This window comes from Lithobates pipiens, unplaced genomic scaffold (genome assembly GCF_037356315.1).
Source record: "Lithobates pipiens isolate NorthernLeopardFrog02 unplaced genomic scaffold, aLitPip1_a1.2 Scaffold_28, whole genome shotgun sequence".
Lineage (NCBI taxonomy): Eukaryota > Metazoa > Chordata > Amphibia > Anura > Ranidae > Lithobates > Lithobates pipiens.
Window position 1 is genome coordinate 44,159,509 of NW_027507789.1, and position 26,877 is coordinate 44,186,385.

At 41.8% G+C, this 26,877-nt stretch overlaps 1 protein-coding gene across 3 annotated transcripts in view; it reads right to left on the bottom strand.

Moving 5' to 3' along the window:
* Positions 1 to 26,877, bottom strand: part of RALY (RALY heterogeneous nuclear ribonucleoprotein) — a 361,366-nt gene that overhangs the window by 20,490 nt on the left and 313,999 nt on the right. For 2 of the 3 annotated variants that reach the window (XM_077459151.1, XM_077459152.1), the window contains exons 5-6: positions 15,958 to 16,005; positions 1,236 to 1,396 (exon numbers count right to left, since the gene is read on the bottom strand). In XM_077459151.1, coding sequence (XP_077315277.1) covers positions 1,236 to 1,396; positions 15,958 to 16,005 — 209 coding nt within the window. The remainder of the gene's footprint in view (positions 1 to 1,235; positions 1,397 to 15,957; positions 16,006 to 26,877) is intronic. The other variant, XM_077459153.1, reaches the window with a different exon arrangement.

Here is a 26,877-nt window from a genome sequence, read left to right on the forward strand (position 1 = left end):
TGCACTGATTACTGTGTAAATGTCACTGGCAGGGAAGGAGTTAAACAGGGGTAACGATCAGCTGTGTTCCCTCAGCGTGTTCTAACTGTGGGGTGGGCTCACTAGAACATGACAGAGATCGCTGGGAGCAGTAGATTCCTGTCATGTTGCTAGGCAGAACAGGGAATTGCCTTGTTTACAATGAATGCCGCCACAAACGCGACATGCTTGCGTTATTGTGCGCGTTTTAGTGAACATGTGCAATAAATGCACAAAATGCTTAGGTATAAATACAGCCTAAAAGGTTTCCTGTCTGTTCCTATGGAACCACTTATCTCATTATCTGAGGCCTCTAATTCGCTCTCCCGAATGCTGTTGAATCTTGATCACTAGTAGGAGAGCAATTGGATAAGGACAGAAGGACAGACGGGCTGCCTGTTAGCGATCCTGCCACTGGCGATTCCAACCAATTACCATTGTCATGGTCATCATCAGCCCTCTGACATCAGCCTTTTACCCCGTACACACGGTTGGACTTTCTGATGGAAAATGTGCAATTGGATCGCATTGTTGGAAAAATCCGATCGTGTGTGGGCTCCATCGGAATTTTTGAGAGCCGGATCTAAAATTTTACGACAACCGATCGTTTAAATTCCGATCGTGTGTAGGCAATTCAGATGGACAAAGTGCCACGCATGCTCACAATAAATTACGAGACAAAAGCTATTGGCTACTGGCCCGTTTATAGTTCCGTCGTACGTGTTCTACGTCACCGCATTCAGAACGATCGGATTTTCTGACAACTTTGTGCGACCGTGTGTATGCTAGACAAGTTTGGGCCAAAATCCGTCTGAAAAAATCTGATGGATTTTGTCCTCGGAAAGTCCGACCGTGTGTACAGGGCATTAAGGATCTTTGAGAATCAAGTACTTCACGGTACGAGCAGCTAGAGAGGTAAGTGGAGCTTGATTTGGAGCTGTTTTACTGCTTGTTAAGTATATGTAAATATGTAAATAATAATAATAATAATAATTTTTGAGTTAGCACTTCCCTCACATGGGGCCACTTGTGTCAGATGTGCCTTCCTTGCTTCCCTCTTTCCCATCTCTATAACCCCTGCACAGCCTCCCTCAGACAGCCTGATGTGATATTTCGGCTTGTGTGGAATATGGGAATTTGAAAAGAAGGATTTTAGTTAACAGCAGTTTCAAAAAACTGCTTTGTGTCACATTACTTTTCTTTGAATTTGCACTTACATCTTAATTTGGCCGCACTCCCTGTGATGGCTGCCGATCTTGCGAGGAGCTTGACTGGTAGAGCTGATTTTACCCGTCGTACCAGAGGGACCGTCACACGTGGGCGTTTTACTGGAACTGCTCGAGGAGCTGGTGACACTCTTCCACGATACTCAAACAGCCTAGGTAGATGGAGAGAAACAGGTTGTTTATCACAATGCACTGAGTATCTGTTATGTTATATAGCATATAAATACCATAAGCCCCATCATATTCCGAGAAAGTAGAAGTCGGGAGCTCTTCTTAGGGATTGTTAAAAAGCAAAAATTGCTGCGTGAATGTCTCAAACATTCGCACTGCTGTCACAAATTATCATCATCTTTTTCCTAATATGTTTATTTCCTAGGATCGTCAGCTCCGTCTAGTGGCCATGATGCAGTATGTTGTTGAAACACATCAATTTAAGAAAATACTGCATTATGGCCACTAGATGGAGCTGACGATCATAGGAAATAAATAAATTGAACAAATTATGTAGATTCCTCATAATGAGTGTGCGAATGTATGAGATGCTGGGACAACAAATATTTTTTTATAAATAGACGCCCAAAAGTAAATGTAAACCTTAACTGACCGTAGACCCTGCCTAGGTAATGTGAGTAGCAATGGATACCTGCAATGTTCATCAGAAGCTTGTGTGACAGGATGAAAACGTAGAATAGCAATTAGGAGAGGGAGAGAGAGAGTTGTCACCCCATAATAGGAAGGGCCTGAACAAGGACCTTCATGGCAGGATCACCAGTTATTATTTTACTAAAAGCTGCAGATTTAAAAAAATATTACAATTTTATTTTGAAATGACATAATGAAAGTTGGAAAAATTAAATTTAATGTTTGGGTTTACATATTTACATACATGCTTTAAGGAGAAACTCCAGGCAAATGCCTAAATAATGTCGATATATATAATGTATATACACTATCTCACAAAAGAGAGTACACCCCTCACATCTTTGTAAATATTTTATTCTATCTTTTCATGTGACAACACTGAAGAAATGACACTTTGCTACAATGTAAAGTAGTGAGTGTGCAGCTTGTATAACAGTGTACATTTGCTGTGCCCTCAAAATAACTCAACACACAGCCATTAATGTCTAAACCGCTGGCAACAAAAGTGAGTACACCCCTAAGTGAAAATGCCCAAATTGGGCCCAAAGTGTCAATATTTTGTGTGGACACCATTATTTTCCAGCACTGCCTTAACTCTCATGGGCATGGAGTTCACCAGAGCTTCACAGGTTGCCACTGGAGTCAATGATGACATCACAGAGCTGGTGGATGTTAGAGACCTTGCACTCCTCCACCTTCCATTTGAGGATGCCCCACAGATGCTCAATAGGGTTTAGGTCTGGAGACATGCTTGGCCAGTCCATCACCTTTACCCTCAGCTTCTTTAGCAAAGCAGTGGTTGTCTTGGAGGTGTTTTTGGGGTCATTATCATGTTGGAATACTGCCCTGCGGCCCAGTCTCTGAAGGGAGGGGATTATGCTCTGCTTCAGTATGTCACAGTACATGTTGGCATTCATGGTTCCCTCAATGAACTGTAGCTCCCCAGTGCCGGCAGCAGTCATGCAGCCCCAGACCATGACACTCCCACCACAATGCTTGACTGTAGGCAAGACACACTTGTCTTTGTACTCCTCACCTGGTTGCCGCCACACATGCTTGTCACCATCTGAACTCAATAAGTTTATCTTGGTCTCATCAGACCACAGGACATGGTTCCAGTAATCCATGTCCTTAGCCTGCTTGTCTTCAGCAAACTTCTTGTGGGCTTTCTTTTGCATAATCTTTAGAAGAGTCTTCCTTATGGGACAACAGCCATGCACACCAATTTGATGCAGTGTGCGGCGTATGGTCTGAGCACTGACAGGCTGACCCCCCACCCCTTCAACCTCTGCAGCAATGCTGGCAGCACTTATACATCTATTTCCCAAAGACAACCTCTGGATATGACACTGAGCACGTGCACTCAACTTCTTTGCTCGACCATAGCGAGGCCTGTTCTGAGTGGAACCTGTCCTGTTAAACCGCTGTATGGTCTTGGCCACCGTGCTGCAGCTCAGTGTCAGGGTCTTGGCAATCTTCTTATAGCCTAGGCCATCTTTATGTAGAGCAACAATTCTTTTTTTTCAGATCCTCAGAGAGTTCTTTGCCGTGAGGTGCCATATTGAACTTCCAGTGACCAGTATGAGAGAGTGAGAGCGATAACACCAAATTTAACACACCTGCTCCCCATTCACACCTGAGACCTTGTAACACCAATGAGTCACATGACACCGGGGAGGAAAATGGCCAATTGGGCATAATTTGGACATTTTCACTTAAGGGTGTACTCACTTTTGTTGCCAGCAGTTTAGACATTAATGGCTGTGTTCTGAGTTATTTTGAGGTGACAACAAATTTACACTGTTATACAAGCTGTACACTCACTACTTTACATTGTATCAAAGTGTCATTTCTTCAATGTTGTCACATGAAAAGATAGAATAAAATATCTACAAAAATGTGAGGGGTGTACTTAGTTTTATGAGCTACTATATATATATATATATATATATATATATATATATATATATATATATATATATATAATCTGTATATACTCTGTTTAAATGCAAAGGATGTGCAATTCTGTACAACAAGTCCTGTGATATACTCCTATCACACTTCACAGTCACATGGGTGATATGTTTAATTCATAATTAAGCAACTTATTTTCCAGGTTCAGAATTTCACTCTCAGATTTCCCTTCTAAACCTCCAGATAGTGAATCAGCATCATCAACTCTATCCAGTGAGCAAGGTGCTGACCTAGGATGCAGCAATGGTAACCCAGGATGGAGCAGAGGAATCTTGGTGCCTGTACAGTCCTTGACTATGTTTACAAATGTTTGACACAGATCAGCCCCTGCTGCAGCCTCTTACTTTGTGATTGATTACAGAGTTACAATGTACAGTCTGATCACTGCAAGTGAGTAGAGTGAGGAATTTCCTCCTCCTGCCTGCAGTAGACAGATTACATAATTTCATGTATGAATTAAAGAACAGAGGAGAGGAAGAGAATGCGCCACTGTCTAAGCTTAGTAAGAACATGGAAACAACAATAAGGTAGTAAGTTGTGCACTCACATACAAAAAGTTAATAAGACATATCAATAATAATTTTGTGAACCATCGGCTGACACTTTAGTGTTTTCAAAGAAGGCATGTGAAATGAAAATAAAAGAGAGTCACCAATCTCAGTGCAGTATTACTTTAAAGTGGTGGGTAAAGAATTTATATAATGCACTCACATGTAATAGGTAGAGACTGGGCATTATTCAAAAAATCCAGTAGATGGCGATCTTCTATTGTTTCCCAATGGGAATCACAAGGTGGATGAATAGGGAGCTTTTACTGGTGGATAACCTCAAAAAACAGGAACAGTGCAGGACAACTGGAGTAACAAAACAGGACAGGGAGAGAACTTGCCACCATGCTTAGTGTATCATTTATTAGAAATCAAAAAGAGCAGCTTGCTTCAGGCTCTCCACCAGTAATAGCTCTCCATCTATCCTCCATGTTCATAGGGCTGCGCAGGCTGTGTGCCTGGCACACCCTAATCACCCCCTGTGGCGCAGATTCCCCCTGCTGATATTTCACCAAAGCCCCTCAATGGGACTGTTAAAAAAAATAAAAATGAAAAATATTAAAAATAAATACCTACTGACACCATCCACTGCCTATTGACAAGTCCACTGCTCTATTGACACAATCCATGTTTTAATACATTTGGAGTGCACACCCTAATGCAATAGGCTGCGCACACCTATGTCTATGTGCCTTTGAACTGAGACCAATATATGGATGCCACCTGGTGTAATGCATTACTTTTTTTTATCTATTACATATGAGTACATTAGTGTTTTATTTTCTCCTTTTGATCTCTATTAAATGCTATACTAAGAGTGGCAATCTCTCTCTCACTCTCTCTCTGTCCTGTTTTGTTACTCCAGTTATCCTGCACTGTTCCGTTTTTGAAGTTATCCACCAGTAGAACCTCCCTATAAAGCCACAGTGTGCCTCCTTTTAGAGTGTAATAGAAGGGCGCCATCTACTGGATCTTTTAGGTTATGCCCAGGGGCCTAACTATAGGGGGTGCAGCAGTCGCGACCGCAACTGGGCCCTGTGCTGCAGGGGGCCCATGCAGCCCCCCCTCTACATATGTCCGGCAGCAGCATAGGCAGCTAGGGGTACCAGTGCACCATGCATACGGGTGGCTGGAGGTGGATGGTGACTAGCAGAGCTCCATGCTCGACTATCACACTGGCTGCTCTTTAGTTGTGCATTCCCCGCATGACCTGTGTCCTCGGCCGGCTCCTCAGAGTACCCCTCTCCTGCTCCATGCATTGCCGCTCAGTCCGATGTCTGTTCTCCCCAGCCTCATCTCTTCTGGGGACAGGGACCCCATCCTGCCTAGGGACAGTCCCCTAATGGGGCACCAAAAAAAAAACTACTGATGCCAGTGGTGGAACTACAGGGCTCACAAAGGTCATACCTGTGACCACGCCCTGGAGTTCCAACGCCGGACTCGGAGGGAAGGGCCCTGGCTGGGGTTCAGGGGGGCCCTTCATGGTTTCTTGCATCGGGGCCCTGAAGGTTCTAGTTACGCCACTGGTTATGCCCAATCTTTACCTATTACATGTGAGTGCATTATATACATACGTTATCCATCACTAGTAATAGTACATTGAGAGTGGTGAGCCTATTTTTTTTTTTTGTATGTCTTCTTTGGAAATACTGAAGCAGCTGCCACCTGCTGATACTCCATAGATTTATTATTAATATGCTACATCAGCTTTTTGTATGTGAGTGCAATACTTATTGCCTTATTGCCATATTGTTGCTTCTACTTTCTTACTATGCTTAGAGAGTGGTGCTTTCTCTCCACCTCTTCTGTGCTTTTCTCTTACATGCCCATTGGTGGGATGTACTCCAGAACTTATGGACTCTGTTTGAATGAATTGCCGTCTCAAACTGTAGAATAGGGTGGATACTAGTTAATTCTGTTTGCGCCTACTTGGGGCCATAGACAAAGTCACTACATTCAAGGGCAAAGGTGGAGGTTTTTCTGAAAAAAAAAAAGAAGGATACTGTTGCTGTATATTGTGACACTAATATTATAAAACAGAATCTGCACCAACAATTTATGCAGAGCTTTACAATATGAAGGGAGACAGTACAGTCGCAATACAATTCAGTAAAATAAAATCAGGAGGGCCCTGCCTGCGAGAGTTTACAATCTCTAACAGCTCAGAAATGTATTCATGCACACTTGACTAAAGGGTCTATTTTATTTCTGACTACGCCTACTAATAATAGTATATATCTTTTTTTTTTTTTTTTATCACAATCATTTTAATGATTGTATCATCTAAAATGGCAACAGTTACAATAATAAATATAATTTCCCCAAATCCCTTTTTATTCATGGTCATAGCCAGCAGGGGGCGCTGTGACTCTACAACATTTTACATGCTGCACCCACTCTTTTCATTATGCTGCTGTGGGTTTCAATCACTTAGAACTATTCTTTTCTCATAAAAGCATCCTCTGTTGTCTGTGTGCCTTCAGTAGTATCGGTTTTAATAATAGCTGTTAAGGTTTTTAGGCCCACTTATATATTTTTTTTTTTCCTTTTTAGGCAGCAGCTTTAGAAATTTGTAAAGGGTTGACGGTCTTCAATTTTTCACTTAACCCATTTGTGTATATTACAGAAAATGTTATTATGTGTTCCTTCTCTTTTTTTTTTGTATAGAATTCTGTACTCTGCTTCCTGTCTTTATAAAAAAAAAAAAAAAAGAAAAAAAAAAAAAAAAAAAAATATATATATATATATATATACACACATACACACAACATGAGCCACTGTTGTGCATTCAACAAAAGCAAAAAGCTAGCTACATTTGTATAGGTTGAAAGAAAGTTGTTTATTGCCAATGCTCCGGGACATGACACAAAGCTGCTTTCTGGATACAAAGGAATCCTATAGATAGTGGAACTGAACAACATCACAAGGAACAGTGTGAACCTGTCCACTTGTGCCTAAATACTGCCTAAATACTGCTGAAAAGAACCAAGAGGAAAAAAGCAGTATATCTAGTAAAGGACACATAGTGCACATAGACAAGCCAGTGGGTTGAAAATGGCTGATGGTCTTAAAAAAATTAAGTGCACCATAAAAATAAAAAAGAACTGCTGATCGAGATAAAATCTTGTGGAGAATCCTATATTCTCTTTTTTCTTGTGTGATAAAGTCTAGCCGATATGTGAAAGCAGTGAAAACATAGACTGGTTATGTAGGGTAGAGTAGCCTTTTGGGGTGCCTTCAAGTTTCTTCAGGGGTACCTTGGCAAAATGCCTAGAAATTGCCCAAACTTTGTATACAAGCCAGTGGAAAGAACAAGTCTACGTTTTAATTACACAAAGCCACTGGTTTTCATTGTACACCATTACAACCTTCTAGCTGTCAGCATCCTAACAACCAATGATGTCATCGGTTGATAAGGAGAACGTTGGGCACCTGCACAGCAGCCTTGTTTGTACATTCCCTTCCCCCTCTCCATCAACTCTGGGGTCACATTAGCTGAATGAGGTAAAGAAACTGAGGGAGATGAGAAACACTGGAATACTAGTCAGTACCAGTGTGCAACTGTATATTTGCTTTGTAAGAATAAATCACCTCTAACTTTGGATGTCCTACGTGTGTGGATATTGCTGCGTTATGTAAAATTTTGTTTAGTTTGTTTTAGAATGGGGTGCCTCAAGATTGTGGAGGATTTTAAATGGTGTATTGACTGAAAAAAGTTTGAGAAACACTGGCATGTTCTCTAAATTGGCCACTAGATGTTAACATAGTTAGGGTTAGGAACCCTGCAGTAAAGAGTAGGCAGTAGCCCAGGTAGCAGCTAGAGGTCCCCAGATTAGTGACTAGAGCAGCATTTCACAGCCTTTTAAACACAGAGGAACGGCTACAGATAACTCTCCGGGCTCAGGGAAATTACTATGTCTACAACTCCTGATACATTAGTGTGATGGTCAGTGGGAAGAGTGCTCCTTACACTTGTGGCCATTGGGAAGAATTACCCCATTACAGATAAAAAGATCATTGCTCAAGGAACCCATGGCAAATTCTGGAGGAACCCTAGTTGAGAAATGTTGGACTAGGGTGCACCAATGATAGTGAGGTAGTGCCAGCCTTGCCCTGCCCATGCTAATGTGGGGTATCTTGGGTAAGAGGGCTTAATAATAATAGTTTGGTGGGGGTCCGCCCGGGGTGCTGTGTATGGGAAGCAGTGCAAGGACAAAGTCATGTAATGCTATAATCTTTGAGGCTGTAGCTAAGCACGGTCTCAGGCAACCCCTGCTAATAATGACTGTATATAACTCTCACTGTACATTGATGGGATGACCAATGGAAAAAAACGCACCTTACATTTGTGGTCAACTGGAAAAATCACCTTTTACAGATTGGTATCAGTGGGTACTTTTCTGAGAGACAGAAATTACTCCTTACTCAAGGAAAATATAGCAACCTCTGGAGGAACCCTAGATTTCCATGGAACCTTGGTTGAGAAAGGCTACAAGCTTCTGGGGTGTTTCTTCTTAGAGGGAAAGAAACAAAGGAGAGATACAGGACTTTTGGGACTACTCGCATCGCCTTTGCATGAAATGCATGACTCTGAAAAAGTTAGTTTACAACTAAGGAATGTGCCGTCACAATTGGGTTGACCGAAAGAATGTAAATCAACTTAATTTCAGTAAAAGCCTTATAATGCTTTCCTTGAGGAAGATGAATGAATGAATGAAATACTTATATAGCGCACAATGCGAACTGAATCGCCTCTAGATCTGGACCCCATACTTTTTACTTTCAAAGAACAAACACCTCTTGATTTTCAACAGCAATATTTAGGTCCTCTTGGTCCTGGCTGAAACCACAGTATGAGAATATGGGTCAGGGGGTTGGGAGGGTTTCTTAAACCTCACTCTTCCTTTCCCTTTCCTACTCTCCCCCTCCCCCATTTTTTCCCTACTCCACCCGCCCTCTTTTCTTCTTCTCCCATTGAATTGGGGTTTGATATTTCCCCCCATAAAATAAGTTAGTAAAAAGGAAGGATCGGTATAACCTTGTTCGTAGGTGGGATACGCTGCATGGCCACCTAGATTATGTTTGCAATTGTTGGACCCTTGCTATATTTATACCTATGTGAAGTGTCACACAGTGTCTCACTTTGTGTACTCTATATTGTTGTTGTATGTTTTTATTTTTTTATTTTGAATTGTCATGCTGATTCTTCAGAATAAAGATTTAAAAAAAAAGGCTTTTCTTGGATGGGAACATCTTCTGGAAACAGGTACTGGATGAGGCTGGTATTGGGCTTCATTGCCATAAGGTCTGAGGAAGGTATGGAATGGGCTACTGGGTGGTACTGGAGGGGGTGCTCCTGTATAGGCGTTCAATGGAGGATCCTGTTCCCATAGAGCCTCTATGAATCCAAGGGGACCAACCAATGCCTGGGAGGAATGGGTTAAGGCTACAAGTGCTCTACCACTATAGAGCTGCCTGATCAGCAGAAGGTGCTTTCAGTCCCCAATGTCACAGCAATAAAATGAAAGGGTAGAAAACCTAGCTCTAACTATTCTTAAATTATGTTTCCTTCCCTCTCCTCCTATTTATCCTGCCTAACCTGCATAGAAACGATCTGTGTACTTACCTCTTTTTAATCCACTCCGGTCATGTCATCCCACAACTGCAGCTCCCCTGTGTCAGGCTGCTGCAGGGAGGAAGAGAGGATGCCAACAACGAGCATGGAGCCAATGGGCGACATCCCGGCTCCCAGAATTCACAGCCGTTGTTGAGTGCTCCCTTACACAGAGCTGTGGGATCATGTGACCAGACTGGAGCGGATTGAAAATAGGTAAGTATACAGGTCTTTTTTTATTCAGGTTAGGCAGGATAAGTAGAAGGAGGTAGAGAGGGAAAGTTTTTTAAAAATAGTTATAGTTAGAGCTTTCTTCCACTTTAAGTAAAAAAAAAAAAAAAAAAAGTAAAATTACACAAAATCACTGCCAAAAAAAGCCCAACATTTTTTAAAGACTCCTCCTCCCCCGCCCCTTATACACAAATCAGCGGCTAGAGGCGATTCAGTTCGCATTGTGCGCTATACAAGTATTTCATTCATTCGTTCACAAACATACAAGCTCCCATGTTTGAAAACCCCCCCGCATGCTAGCGTTCTCGTGCATGGACTGTTTGTGGTGTCATCACACCAATAGACCACCTCTGGATGTGAGGACGGCAGGAGCAGTCCACCATCTGACATGGAGGAGCGCTGTTTTTGGGAGGATCGAAGGATTGGATAAGTATAGCCTTTCTTCGAGCCCCTGGACAAAAGGAGCAGTTAACCCATGCAGTGCGGGCACAACCCCACCCGAGCCCTGCCTGAGCCTGCCCAGCTTTGAAACAGCCATATTTTTTATGGGAAGCCACTTCCCGTAACCGACATTTACGGACAGTTTGTAAATCAGCTTATTTTTACAAACTGTCCAAAAAATTTATGAACGGTTGGCAACCCAGCTGCACAAGCTGGATTGAGACCATCATTCTCAGTTAACTGTAAACTTATAAGCTTTAAAGGTAATTAAAATTGTTGATTATGGACAATTATGGATATTTTACAACAAAATGGGTATTATATTGTGTTTGTGTGCAGTAAAATAATTTTTTGTGTAATTTTTACTGAAATTATTTCTTTGATAAACAGTTGCACTACTGTTGTGTTGCATAAAAAAATGCATTTGCTATAAATTTTATACTCCAATGTCGTTGCTTTAGCAAAATATATACTGTTTTGGGGGTTTTAACTCATTACAAATGTGTAAAATCAGCATGTGTGCAAAAAAAATTAAATAAATAAAAATAAAAGCGAAATCAGCTTTGTGGCAGAGGATTAAAGCTTGAAAAAAATGAACACAGGTATGCGTGTATTTAAAATTGTGTCTTTAAAACAACTAGTATAAACCCCCCTAATGTAAATTAATTACATCTTCTTCTTGTCTCGTCTACAGCAGCACCAGCGGCATAACTACAGGGGTCACAATTTCCCCATGCTCTAAGGCAGTGGTTCTCAACCTTGGGGGTCAAATGATGATTTGCCAGGGGTCATAGAATCCTGGACTGTTCCTGAAGCCCGCACCACTCTCCCAGCCTTTTTGCGGCCAAAAACCACAAAAAGATCCGCAACTGCAGACCACGTGTAACCACACCAGCCCAGGACCTCCACATCCAGCATCTTCACTTCCAAGATCGTCTGAGACCAGCCACCCGGACAGCTGCTGCAACAATCGGTTTGCATAACCAAAGATTTTCTGCAGAAACTGTAGGAACCATCTTAGGGAAGCTCATCTGCATGCTCGTCATCGTCATCGGGGTCCGTAACTGACTTGAGTGGGCAAATGTTCAGATTCGAAGGTGTCTGGCACTTTGGAGAGGTGTTCTCTTCACAGATGAATCCTGGTTTTCACTGTACAGGGCAGATGGCAGACAGCGTGTATGGCATCGTGTGGATGAGTGGTTTGCTGATGTCAACGTTGTGGATTGAGTGGCCCATGTTGGTGGTGGGGTTATACTATGGACAACGAACACAGGTGAATTTTATTGATGGCATTTTGAATGCACAGAGATACCGTGACGAGATCCTGAGGCCCATTGTTGAGCCATTCATCCATTCATTAACGGCTACAGGGCAGTTGTTTAACTCTGAGAGGCCGTTAATTAACGGCCTCCCAGAATTCCGCTCTCACGCGCCCCCTCCACAGGACCCGGCGCATCACGGATCACGGTAAACGGCCGCTCATTGCGGCCGTTTACCACGTGATCGCTCCGTCAAATGACAGAGTGATCATTTGTACACAAACCTCCGATCGGTACAGCGGAGGGGGAAGAGATCGGTGTCTGCAGTGCCCACATCGCTGCTCACCGAAATTTAACCCCTCAATTCCCTGCAATACCCTGCCAATACTCTGCAATAACCAATACCCTGCCAATACTCTGCAATACCCTGCCAATACTCTGCAATACCCTGCCAATACTCTGCAATACCTAATACCCTGCCAATACTCTGCAATACCCTGCCAATACTCTGCAATACCCGCCAATACTCTGCAATACCTAATACCCTGCCAATACTCTGCAATACCCTGCCAATACTCTGCAATTTTTTTTTATTTTTTTTATTTCAGGCTTCCCAGCCTAGAGAAGAGATGTCGGGTCTTATTTATCTACCCCATATCTCACTGTAAAGAGGACCTGTCATGCCAATTCCTATTACAAGGGATGTTTACATTCCTTGTAATAGGAATAAAAGTGATCAAAAAATTTATTTTTGGGGAAAAAATGTCAAACTAAAATAAATAAAGTAAAATTAACAAAAAATAAAATAAAATAAAAATTTAAAGCGCCCCTGTCCCCATGTGCTCACATGCAGAAGCATAAGTCTCACCCACATATGAAAACAGTGTTCAAACCACACATGTGAGGTATCGCTGCGAACGGTAGAGCGAGAGCAATCATTCTGGCCCTCCTCTGTAACTCAAAACATGTAACCAGTTAAAAAATGTAAAGCGTCGCCTATGGGGATTTTTAAGTAGCGACATTTGGCGCCATTCCACGAGCGTGTGCAATTTTGAAGGGTGACATGTTAGGTATCTATTTACTCAGCATAACTTCATCTTTTTTAAGTGCCCAGTGGTCAAGTGGTTAAACAAATCCTCTCACATAAGTTGTACCTGTTTATCTACAGTTTTCTCCTCTCTACATCTGTTCAAAGTGCTGAATTATAAAGCTTGTCTGAGAGTTTAGAAAAAAGGGGGGCAGAGAGCTGAAGTTACACTCTGCAGAGCTCAGTGAGGGAAGTTCTGAGAGCTGATTGGGGGGAAAGGGACAAACCCCCCCCCTTCACACAGCACACAGGAACAGAGCTGAGGCTGTCAATCAGTTGGAGCTCCCTCCCCGGCACAATATTTCTCTTATGCCGTGCACACATGACCGGACTTTCTGGCAGACTAGGTCCGACGGAATCAGTCCATCGGACAATCCGATCGTGTGTGGGCTAATCCGATCGTTTTTCATTAAAAAAATCTGACAGACCTAGAAATACAACATGTTTCAAATCTGTCCATCGGACTCAATTCCTAGCGGGAAAACCGTTCGTCTGTATGCTGGTCCGACGGACCAAATACGACACAAGGGCAGCTATTGGCTACTGGCTATTGAACTTCCTTTTTTTTGGACCGTCGTAAGTCATCATGTTCAAAACAAACAGACTTTTGAACGGACTAATGCCCTGTACACACGGTCGGACTTTCCGACGGAAAATGTGCGATCGGATCTTGTTGTTGGAAAAACCGACCGTGTGTGGGCTCCATCGGGCTTTTTCCGTCTGAATATCTGACACACAAAGTTTGAGAGCAGGACCTAAAATTTTCTGACAACAAAATCCAATCGTTTAAATTCCGATCGTGTGTAGACAATTCCGACAGACAAAGTGCCACGCATGCTCAGAATATATTACGAGACGAAAGGTACTGCCCTTTTTATAGTCCCATCGCATGAGTTCTATGTCACCTCGTTCAGAATGATCGGATTTTCTGACAACTTTGTGCGATCGTGTGTATGCAAGACAAGTTTGGGCCAAAATCCGCCAGAAAAAAATCAGACGGATTTTGTAGTCGGTATGTCCGACCGTATGTATGGGGCATTAGTCCGTCTGTGGCCAAGTCCGTTCATTCGGAAGTCCGGCGGAACTCAGCTGAAAAGTCTGTTGGGAAGACCGTCGGACTTAGTCTGCCAGAAAGTCCGGTCGAGTGTACGCGGCATAAGTATCAGGAAAACTTGTCAGAAGTGATTCATGCTGATGGCAGAGGAACGAAGCAGCAGAGAGAAATGACACTTAGTGCTCTTAATTTAAACAAGTACACACAATAGAAGGATATGTTTTGTTCATATTTCATGTCTGAGGTTTACAACAACTTTAACTACTTTAATACTGGGCAGTTTCACCCCCTTCCTGCCCAGGCCAGTTTTCAGCGCTGTCACATTTTGAATGACAATTGGGCGGTCATGCAACATTGTACCCAAATTACATTTTTATTATTATTATATTTTTTTTAACTAAACAAACAAAAAAATATTTTCTGATAGGGCTGCACTGATGAACATTGATGAGGCGGCACTGATGGGCACTGATGAGGCTGCACTGATGGACACTGATAGGGCTGCACTGATGGACACTGATAGGGCTGCACTAATGAGGCTACACTGATGGGCACTGATGAGGCTGCACTGATGGACACTTATGAGGCTGCACTGATGGACACTGATAGGGCTGCACTGATGGGCACTGCTGAGGCTGCACTGATGGACACTAACAGGGCTGCACTGATGGTCACTGATGAGGCTGCACTGATGGACACTAACAGGGCTGCACTGATGGTCACTGATGAGGCTGCACTGATGGACATTGACAGGGCTGCATTGATGGTCACTGATGAGGCTGCACTGATGGACACTAACAGGGCTGCACTGATGGTAACAGATGAGGCGGCACTGATGGTCACTGATGAGGCTGCACTGATGGACACTGATAGGGCTGCACTGATTGACACTGATGAGGCGGCACTGATAGGCACTGATGTCACAGGAAAGGCAGTTATCGGCTTTCCTTTCTTCAGACACTGACAGAGCTGAGGACAGGAAATGCTGATAACCAGTATTTGTTTACATGTGATGAGCTGTGATTGAACACAGCTGATCAAATGGTAACTAGCCAACGTCATTGGCCGTTTACCCTGATCGGTGATCGGACACAGCGCATCACCAATTGCTGCGATGCGGCAAGAATGGGAGAGAATTAGAGCGGTCCCATCATTTTACTATACGGTGGGTGGGAACCAATTAAGGTAGCAGCCTATAACTCAATGTCCTGTACTGTATGATTAGGAAAAATTTATTTACTATGATCGTCAGCTCCATCTAGTGGCCATAAAGGGATAAATTCCCGAACCATGTGGTTTTTAATGAATGAATAACATTTGACTTGGAGAGAAAATAACCTAATAACATTCGGTTTTGCCCCCATTTGCACAGAACAAATGTAAATTCATAGGATGAATAGCTCTGCAATTTTTTTTAATGAATACCCTTTAAGTTTTTCATTTATTTTTTTTTTTTTTTTAAACAAGCAATGGCACAGCTAACGTGTTTTTGACCAATCTATGTCACTATACAAAATTCAAGCATCTCATATAATTTGTGTACGTCAAGCCTGTTAGATCCTCTTTTTGTATTCCTTATTTAAGAAAAAAAATAATACGATCTATGCCCCCCCCCTCCCTACAAATGACAAAACACACCGGCATGAAAGACTGTACAGAGGCAGTCTAGCTCGGATGAAGGCGGCGAGCGTGTTAATGTCGGTCCCCCCCCGTCGTGCCGCTTGACAATGTGGAGATGTGATTGCATTCGCCAGGCTCTGATTTCTTCCTCCCCCCCACCCCCCCACCCCACGGCTGGAACGCAATTCACAATAAGACAGAGTACAAAAATAGGTCATAGTGCATTCATGCAGCTTCACTCACCTCTCATAGAAGTCATTTCTGTAGTAATCAAAGTCAAAATCATAGCCGCTGTGAAGAGAATAGAGGGAATTTTAAATTGCAAGCACACTGGGTGAAATAAAAAAAAAAAAAAATGTTCTTGGTGCTGGTAGGGAGGGATTGGGGTAAGCGACTACATGAAGAATATCTGCTGGAGCTTATTTCATAAAAGCCATTACCCTGTTCCGGGGTGGATTTCCCCCGGGCCCCCTCTATCCACCAGCTCCACGCTGTAGCCCCCGGTATCTGTAGAACACTAAATTACACATTAAAGGAGTCATTCATATTTAACCTGTCCCCTGCTGGGAGAACCTACAGGTCTACGGGAAACGGGCTTCTATAGATTCCTATAAATGGCTGCAGAGGAGGGAGGCTATACTGCACCACCTCTGCTGAATATTTTAAGAGCTACCTTCGATTTAAATGAACATATGGGTCTGAAATCGTCAGAGCGGGTGCTGCAAAGTTATTAAAGGCACAGGATCATTTTTCAGCAATAACATTTTCATTTTTTTTATTTTTTTATTTTTGAAAGCTTACAGGCTCATTCACATGGGCATAGGCATATTTTCCGCACAGAACCCAGGTCCTTACTGTCAGAGCTAGAAGAAGGTCTTGAGTAAAATAACGTGTAAAGTATGGGCTCGTTTACATTAGCAGGTGAGGGGTAGTAAAACCTTGTGGCTGAGCCACATTTTTACCACCCCAACCCGTTCCCCCCCGTGCCCCCCCCCCTCAACCTCAGGGTTGCCAACCGTCATTAAATTTACAGTCCGTCAGTAAATATCAACGGCTGGTAGTTTGTCATGCTGTGTTGACTTTTTAAGTGTAAAGCCTCATACACACGATCAGACTTTGTACAAACGTTCCCGTGGACTTTTGTACAAAGGGCGTTGGCCGTAAATTTGCATTGCATACACACGATTGGACTTTTTAAGCAACAAACACGAACGCAGGGACGTTTCAACGTACTGACGACACTTTAAAAGAGGACGTTCAATTACTCCGGCGCCACCCTTTGGTTATACTTTGTTATATTTAAATATGATACTCCTGTACAAATGTTTAGTATTATTGTACGATCTGACTTTTTGACAACAAACATGCTTTGTATGCAATACAAGTTCACGGCTGACGCCCTTTGTACAAAAATCCACAGGAAAGTTTGTACAAAATCTGATCATGTTTATGAGGCTTTATTTCACAATTGTTATATCTAAAGGTCCATACACATGATCTGACTTTTTGACAACAAAAATGCAAATTAGCTGTTTTAAGTCAACATCCAACCGTGTGTACGCTCCATCGAACAAACTTTTTCGGTTTTCATCTGACTTTTGTTGGCTGTGCGAACGGACAAACTTTCCGGCAACAAAAGTCTGATGGAGCAAAGTCCGATCGTGTGTACAGAAAACCATAGGACTTTTGTACAAAGTACAAACACGCATGCTCAGAACCAATGCAAAAGATCAGACAACAATACAGAAGTTGACCAAAGGTGGCGGTAAAGAGCAGAAAATCACGTGATTTGGTGAAAGTTGGCTGAAAAAGTCCTGCCGTGTGTATGCAATACAAGTTCACGACCGACGCCCTTTGTACAAAAATCCATGGGAAAGTTTGTACAAAGTCTAATCGTGGGTATGAGGCTTTAGAACCAATAAAAGCTTATTGTTTTAAAAAAAAAAAACTTCTGTATTGTTGTCTGATCTTTTGCATTGGTTCTGAGCATGCATGTTTGTACAAAAGTCCAATGGTTTTGTGCACACACGATTGGACTTTGCTCCATCGGACTTTTGTTGTCAAAAAGTTTGTTCGTTCGCACAGCCAACAAAAGTCGGATGAAAAACGAAAAATGTTGTCCGATGGAGCGTACACACGGTCGGATATTGCCTTAAAACAGCTAATTTGCATGTTTGTTGTCAAAAAGTCTGATCGTATGTACGGGCCTTAAATCAGGCAAATGACTTGTTATGGGTATTGTCAGTGTTTCCATATCATGTTTATACTGCTTAGATATTGATTGTCTGAGTAATAAATTTTTTTGTCATTTTTCAGGTTGTCAGTAAAAAATGTGCTCCACAAGTAAATTTTCCCTGTTTTGTCAGTAAAAAAATGCCATTGGAAGTTGGCAACTAGAGATGGGCTGAACAACCCCCCCCCCGATCCAGTTTGCGCTAGAACTCTCGAACATCAGACTTGAATGGCGAACCTTATTAAAGTCTATGGGACTCGAACTTGAAGAATCAAAAGTGCCCATTTTGAAGGCTTATATTATTATTATTATTATTATTATTTATGGTACTTATATAGCGCCGTCAATTTACGCAATGCTTTACATATACATTGTACATTTACATCAGTCCCTACCCTCAAGGAGCTGCAAGTGATTGGCCATAAAAAGGGTATAGGGGTCCAGTAACTTCCCCGGGGGACATGTATTAATCCCAAAAAAACTTTTAAAAAAGATTGTTTTTAAAGGAGCAGTTATTTTAACCACTTTAGCCCCGGAAAGGATTTGCCCCCTTCCTGACCAGGCCATTTTTTGTGATACGGCACTGAGTCGTTTTAACTGACAATTGTGCGGTTGTGCAAAGTTGTATCCAAACAAAATGTATGTCCTTTTCCCCCCACAAATAGAGCTTTCTTTTGGTGGCATTTGATCACTTCTGCGGTTTTTATTTTTTTGCGCTATAAGCAAAAAAATAGCAACAATTGTGAAAAAAAAAATTTTTTAAAACAAATTTCTTCATCAGTTTAGGCTTCTTCTACATATTTTTGGTAAAAAAATATCGCAATAAGCGTATATTGATTGGTTTGCGCAAAAGTTATAGCATCTAAAAAATAGGGGAGAGGTTTTTAACATTTTTAATATTATTTTTTTTACTAGTAATGGCAGTGATATGTGATTTTTATTGGGACTGAGACATTGCGACGAACAAATTGCACACTTTTGACACTTTTTTGGGACCATGGACATTTATACAGCGATCGGTGCTATAAATAGCCACTGGGAATGTGGCTGACTAGAGGAGGAGAGAGATCGTTGTTCCTACTTGGTAGGAACACACAATCTGTCTCCTCTGCCCTGACAGAACTGGGATTTGAGTGTTTACACACACAGATCCCGGTTCTCGCTCTGTCACGAGCGATCGCAGGTGCCTGCTCCAGCGTCTTAAAGAGCCGACGTACAGCTACGACGGCTCGCACAGCAGTGCCAACCTGCCACAGTATAACTCCGGCGGCTGATCAGGAAGGGGTTAATGATTCTTAAAGTGAAGCAATAAGCGTGAAAAATTCCTTTAAATATAGTGCCGGGGTGGGGGGTCCCGTAGTCTGCCTGTAAAGTGCCACATCTGTACTGTGTGTAGAACCTGCTGCAGCAAAAATGACATTTATAAAGAAAAAAAAAACTTTCATTCAAATTGATTTTCCCTGCAAGCTTTCTTTATTTGAACAAGTTGGAATTTAGACACTGGGCATGTGGGTGTCAGGGACTGTTTTTTTTTCCGATACAGCAGATGGGGCAGAGAAATTTGCTTGCTATAGTCTACAACTGGTGGTGTGCTGCTAGCAGATGTGCTGCAAGGACCTGTGACACCCTTCGATATACCATCATCCCTGTCAGTGGAGGCTGCTGAGAGGTCATGAGGTATAGTGGAGGTAGACATGAAAGGTGAGGAGTGAGGAGGAGAAGAATTGTGGTCCTTGCGTGTGGTTTTCAGGTTGTCTTGCTAATGGGCTGAGCGGTGGGAGGTTAAATGCCTTGTCAAGCATGTGTTATCCAAATGTCTGTTTTTTTTTTTTTTGCCATGCTTGATCTGCTTGAGAAAGGGATCGCAAATTGCAACAATGCGGTCGGCTGCACATGTGCTAAAAAAAAAAAACACCCGGGTGAGCTGTGGGAAGTGGGCCAGGAGATAACAGCACCACAATCTAATGGAATAGGATGGCTGCTCACTACTCTTCCATGATGGCTGCCTCTGGAGGATATCTTGCCTCATTGGGGTTGTTTCTCCCCTTAGTTTCATCCTCTTCTCTATCCGGCCACCAAGCCGTGTCAGTGACCTCATCATAATTATCCTCTCCACCCTCATCATCATTTGAGCCAACTTGGCAATACGGCTTGGCTGCAGTTGGGGGAACATGACTGCCGATATGTTGTTTATCAGTGTTTTCCACTCTCTGTAGGCTCATGTTACTCTTCCTCTACCTCAGAACCAACATTACAATAAAGTAATTGTGCATTCTCAAGAAGCAAGTGGCTGATGCTGTGTTGAAACAATTCAGCTGACTCCTCCATGCCTGATGCTGAGGTTATGGCAGGAATAGCTGTGGAGAAGGAGGCAGAATAAGCCACTCTGGCAGCTGTGGTGGACTGTGCACTAGTGTTAGCTTGGGTCATAGAAGATAAGGAGGATGAGGACAGTTTACTAAGCCAGTCCACCACCTCCTCTGCATGCTATGGCTGGATAGCACGGGCAACATCACTAAATAGAGACAAACATGCCGTGCCTGAGGACGAACCAGGTCCACCTTTGCCTGAGGACACAGAAGCTGCTGGCTCCCTCATAGTGGCATGGGAACGTCTGTCTCTCCTTGTAAAAAAAAAAAAATTAAAAACTCTAAAAAAATAAAAAAAAGGGGGAACACCAGCATTGCAGTCAGAAAAACTGCGGCTGACATTTTAAAAAAGGGACCATTTTTTGAGGTTCTTTTTTTGTGGTTTACTACTGCCTTAACCTCCGTTATTCCAGAGTGTGGCTTGGGGTGGAATTTCAGAACCAAAAGCGGTAACCCTGAGCCAGACTCGGGATCGCATTGTAGGATCCAGGAAGAGCTTACTTACCTTGTCCCCTGGATCCTGCGATGTCACCCGCAGTGTGAGCAGCTTACCCTCCACTCGATTCATCGTGGAGCCTAGCTCCGTTCCCTGTGAGTGTTGCGACGCATGGGGACGGAGAATGGCGCCAAATTCCAAAAGTGAAATACACACTATACATACAGTACACTGTAATCTTACAGATTACATTACTGTATGTAAGTATTTCACCTCCCTTTTGTCCCTAGTGGTTTCTCCAGTGCCCTGCATGCAGTTTTATATTATAAAAACTGTTCTTTCTGCCTGGAAACTGGAGATTGTCCATAGCAACCAAAACTGTCCCTTTACATCAAAAGTGGTTTTAGACCAGCTAGAAAACAGCGATAATAAATTAGAATCACTCGCAGAATTGAATGATAGCGATTTGTGGGGAGATCCGTCATCAAACACTGAAAAGTAATGACAGTGACAATTCTGCAACTGAGCAAATTTCAGTGTTTTTGATTTGATTACATTATTGAATAATGTTTATTATTATTATATTATTTGGTATAATTATTTAAAGTTATTTATTATATTATAATTTATGATTTCATTTTTCAAACTTTATCATACTCGGGATGTCTACTAGACTCTTAAGTGAGTTATTCCTAAGAATTGCAGGACTACAATATAAAACGCCAAATTTCCATGCAAAATAATTGTACCGCTTTCAGCACCAAAAATCTGAAATAATCATACCGCCAGGGAGGTTAATAAAGCAATACAATTCCTCCTCATTGCCTGTTAAATGCTCTTTGAAGAGCGGATCCCTCTTCAGAGATCAAAGCACATATGATCAAGCCCTACTAGCGTTTAGACACATTTAAGGCTAGTTCACATTGGAATGTACATATTCCCGTGCATACCAGTGCGGTCTGGTTTTGACAGCACATTTATTAGAATGGGCTGCCAAATGCACAAATTCACGCAAGCACTAATTTTTCAGATCGCACCACACCAAACAGCATGGCACTGCGATACCATCTGGTTTGATGGCCATAAAAGCGCTGTGTTTTGCATTTGGGCTGCTATTAGCAATTAATGGCACCTGTGCACTTTGCATAAATGCAGAGTGCTGGTGTGAATGAGCCCTTAGATTTTTTTAGATACATACAGAGTTTAGACAAGTACAATTCTTTTCTTTCTTTTTTGCGTGTATGCGTAAAATCTGCAGATAATGGCGTCCTACTTTTCTTGAACACGACTAAATGCAGCGCACATTTTCCACATGAGCCACACAACTGGTGTTTTATGACTGTTTATAAAGCTAAATTTCAGGTAAATGGATGAATATAAAGATAAAACACACATTATATATATATATATATATATATATATATATATATATATATATATATATATATGTAGATATGTATGTATGTATATATATATATATATATATATATATATATATATATATATATATATATATATATATATATATATATATATATACATACATACATACGTGTGCATCTCATTAAATTAGAATATCATCATAAAGTTAATTTATTTCAGTAATTTAATTCAAAAAGTGAAACTCACATATTATATAGATGATTTACACTCAGAGTGATATCTTTCAAGCATTTTTTGTTTTCATTTTGATGATTATGACTTACAGCTAGTGAAAACCCATAATTCAGTATCTCAGAATATTACATAAGACCAATTTAAAAAAAAAACATTTTAATACAGAAATGTTGGCTTACTGAAAAGTTTGTCTATGTACAGTATAGTATGCACACAATACTTGGTCGGGGCTCCTTTTGCATGAATTACTGCATGAATGCGGCGTGGCATGGAGGAGATCAGCCTGTGGCATTGCTGAGGTGTTATGGAAGCCCAGGTTGCTTTGACAACGGTCTTCAGCTCCTCTGCATTGTTGGGTCTGGTGTTTCTCATCCTCCTCTTGACAATACCCCACAGATTCTCTATTGGGTTTAGGTCAGGCGAGTTTGCTGGCCAATCAAACACAGTGATACCATGATCATTAAACCAGGTGTTGGTACTTTTGGCAGCGTGGGCAGGTGCCAAGTCCTACTGGAAAATGAAATCAGCATCTTCATAAAGCTGGTCAGCAGAGGGAAGCATGAAGTGCTCTAAATGTCCTGGTAGAGGGCTGCACTGACTTTGAACTTTATAGAACACAGTGGACCAACATCAGCAGATGCCATGGCTCCCCAAATCATCATGGACTGTGGAAAAGTTTGCATTTCATTTGGAAATCAAGGTCCCAGAGTCTGGAGGAAGAGTGAAGATGCACAGAATCCAAGTTGCATGAGGTCCAGTGTGAAGTTTCCACAGTCATGATTTGGGGAGACATGTCATCTCCCGGTGTTGGTCCGCTGTGTTTTATCAAGTCCAAAGTCAGCGCAGCCCTCTACCCGGAAATTCTAGAGCACTTCATGCTTCTCTCTGCTGACCAGCTCTATGGAAATGTTGATTTCATTTTCCAGCCGGACTTGACACCTGACCACACTGCCAAAAGTACCAACACCTGGTTTAATGATCATGATATCACTGTGCTTCATTGGCCAGCAAACTCGCCTGACCTAAACCCAATAGAAAATCTGTATTGTCAAGAGGAAGATGAGAGTCACCAGACCCAACAATGCAGATGAGCTGAAGGCCGCTATCAAAGCAACCTGGGCTTCCATAACACCTCAGCAGAGCCACAGGCTGTTCGCCTTCATGCCATGCCGCATTGATGCAGTAATTAATGCAAAAGGAGCCCAGATCAAGTATTGAGTTCATACTATACTGTACATGGACATACTTTTCAGTATTACAAGCCAACATTTCTGTATTAAGAATCTTTTTTTCTTTTGTTGATCTTATCACTAGTTATCCTCAGCTGTAAGCCATAATCATCAAAATTAAAAGAAAGAAATGCTTGAAATATATGACTTTGTGTCTAAAGCATCTATATAAAATATATGAGTTTCCCCTTTTGAATTGATTTACTGAAATAAATTACCTTTTTGATTATTTTTTTAATAATTTTATGAGATGCACCTGTATATATAACATATAAGGGAGCTGTTTTACCTTTGAAGGAGTTTCAGTCATGCCCATCCATTTCTGAGATTTACACAGCTCTGCACAGCCCAGTCAGGCAGTGAAAGAGACCTGATTTTTCTCTGTTGAGTTTCAGTAATATTTCTAGGTCTTCTCCCCACCCCCAACCTGTACCTGTACAGTAAAAGGTGGGTTGGTATTTTCAGAGTTAAAACAGGCGGTGAGGAGTTGATATATCGCCTTCTCACAGCCTGTCAAACGCCTACCACCACGGAATGCTTTTTAGAGGGGCAGCAAGGTCTGCCGCACATATGAAAAAGCCCCTAAGGTACCAAAAGAGAACTCATAAAATATTTATTTATACAATTCTGGTAATCATAAAATTTTACAAGACTGAGCCCAAATACAACAAGGCTCACATAAAATAAGACATCATCAAACAATACGCCTTGCTCCATGTCTCCTGTCTAACAAATTGATTGATGGTACAAAACTTTCAACAAATGCATTATCCAGAATACAACAATGCAACATTATACACTATATTTATACAGTATATATATATATATATATATATATATATATATATATATATACACTGTATATATAATATATATAATATTTTGTAATATTTTATTTATTTGTATGTTCATGTTTTATTTTAATTAAGCATGAACATACAGTACAAATAAACATGACGTCTGAAGGCTTCACAAGCGGTTTCCCTTACTTGCAATGCCAGCGCCTGCACCCGAAGCTGATGGACGAATTGAGACGAGTTGAGGGCCATAGACAATGGTCGGCCAAGGAAACGTAATGCAACAGATGAAAGAAACATCATGCTTATTTCCCTTCTGCATCGGAAGATGTCCAGTGTGCCATCAGCACAGAACTGATGGAAACCAGTGGGACCCAGGTACATCTATTTACTGTCAGGCGAAGTCTGGCCAAAAGTGGTCTTAATGGAAGAAATGTGGCCAAAAAGCCATACCTCCGAAACAAGGCTAAGCGACTCAACTATGCACAAAAGCATAAGAACTGGGCTGCAGAAAAATGGCAGCAGGTTCTTTGAACTGATGAGTAAAAATATGAAATATTTGGCTGTAGCAGGAGACAGTTTGTTTGGTGAAGGTCTGGGGAACGGTACAATAATGAGTGTCTGCAGGCAATAGTGAAGCATGGTGGAGGTTCCTTGCAAGTTTAGGGCTGCATTTCTGCAAAAGATTTGGTCAGGATCAATGGTGTCCTCAATGCTGAGAAATACAGACAATTACTTATCCGGCATGCCATGTGATATAAAGAATGAACTCCAGGATTGGGATTTTAAAGGCAGTTGAAAAAAGAAATATATTGTTTAAAAAATATTTATTTCCATATAAGATAAAAATACATTTTCTGGTAAAAAAAACTGTCTCTGACAGGGGTTATTTACTAAAGGAAAATCCACTTTGCACTGCAGGTCCACTTGGAAGTGCAGTCGCTGTAGATCCGAGGGGGCATGCAAGGAAAATAAAAAACAGCATTTTAGCTTGCACATGATTGGATTATAAAATCAGCAGAGCTTCCCCTCATTTCAGATCTACCCCTTAGATTTAGAGCGACTGCATTTCCAAGTGCGCTTGCAGTGCAAAATGGATTTGCCTTTCGTAAATAACCCCCATAGTTTACCAATATGATAACATCATAATAATTACAATGCGATAACATATGATAACATGAAAATACAAAATGTTAATTCCAAAGAAGTATTCCCCAGCTACTTGGTTTTCCTCCATCGGTGTGATTTCCGATGGTGTATAGTAGACAGGTGTATCCAACTATGTAACACGTTTAAAAATGTAAAAGCATAAACAAATTCTTCTTCAGAGATAATACCACTTCTGAAAAATAGAATAATTACATTACATTTACCAGGAGCCTTTGTGTGCCAGTGCATGTAGATGAAAGCACACAAACCCTTTGTTTGTGTGCTTTCATCTACATGCATCGGTACACAAAGGCCCCTGGTATTCGACCAGGGGCTTTTATCTTCTCCAGTTTCGATTGGGAATAATGGAAATTCTTTCCATCCTCTGGAGACAATGTGTAAGCGGTGTATTCTGTCCCTATAATGGCCGCCATCTCGGTCTCTGGATGTTGTCATCATGGAGATCGGATGTGACGCAGCAACGCATGACATTGATTCCTTGCGCATGCGCATTGTATAGGAATGCCGGGGATCGTAGCTGGCGTCATTCCTCCCTCTACATCTTTCATGTGGATGGTTTTCTACAGCGGAGTTATGTCTCTCAGTGGACAACAGTGGGTAGATCCCCATATGCGGCTATTTTCTTTTCAACTAGATGGTGGAGACATGAAAGGTATGGAAACATTTTTTTCAGTAAGTCCATTCTAGATACATGTGTTTACTAAGTCAGCTATTGGGTGGCACAGTGGTGTAGTGGTTAGCACTCTCACCTAGCAGTAAGAAGGGTTGCTGGTTCAAATCCCAACCACGACACTACCTGCCTGGAGTTTGCATGTTCTCCCTGTGCCTGCATGGGTTTCCTCTGGATACTCCAGTTTCCTCCCAAAGACATGCGGGTAAGTTAATTGGCTTCTGTCCAAAATTGACTCTAGTATATGAATGGGGACCTTGGATTGTGGGCTCCTTGAGGGTAGGGACCAATGTGAGTGTGTAATGTACAGGGATAGGGACAATTGTAGACACTCACTCAGGTTGGACTGGTGTCTTTATTCAACCTTACTATGAAGAGCAGGAGATACTGTAACTGTACAGTAGCTATTGATTTGACTCCTTGGGAGAAATAGAATTTAAGCTGACTTGGTTGCTCATGGAATGGATTTTCACTACCTTCCAATATTTTCTTTTTCTCCAATAGTATAACAATTTTCTCTCTATTGGCACCACAAGGTTGGACTTTTTCTGTCGGTCCTTGCATTTGATGAAGGCATTCAGCACAGACAATATAGGGTTCTCTTTGCATTTAAGGAGTGCTTTCACTAAGATGATTTGAATA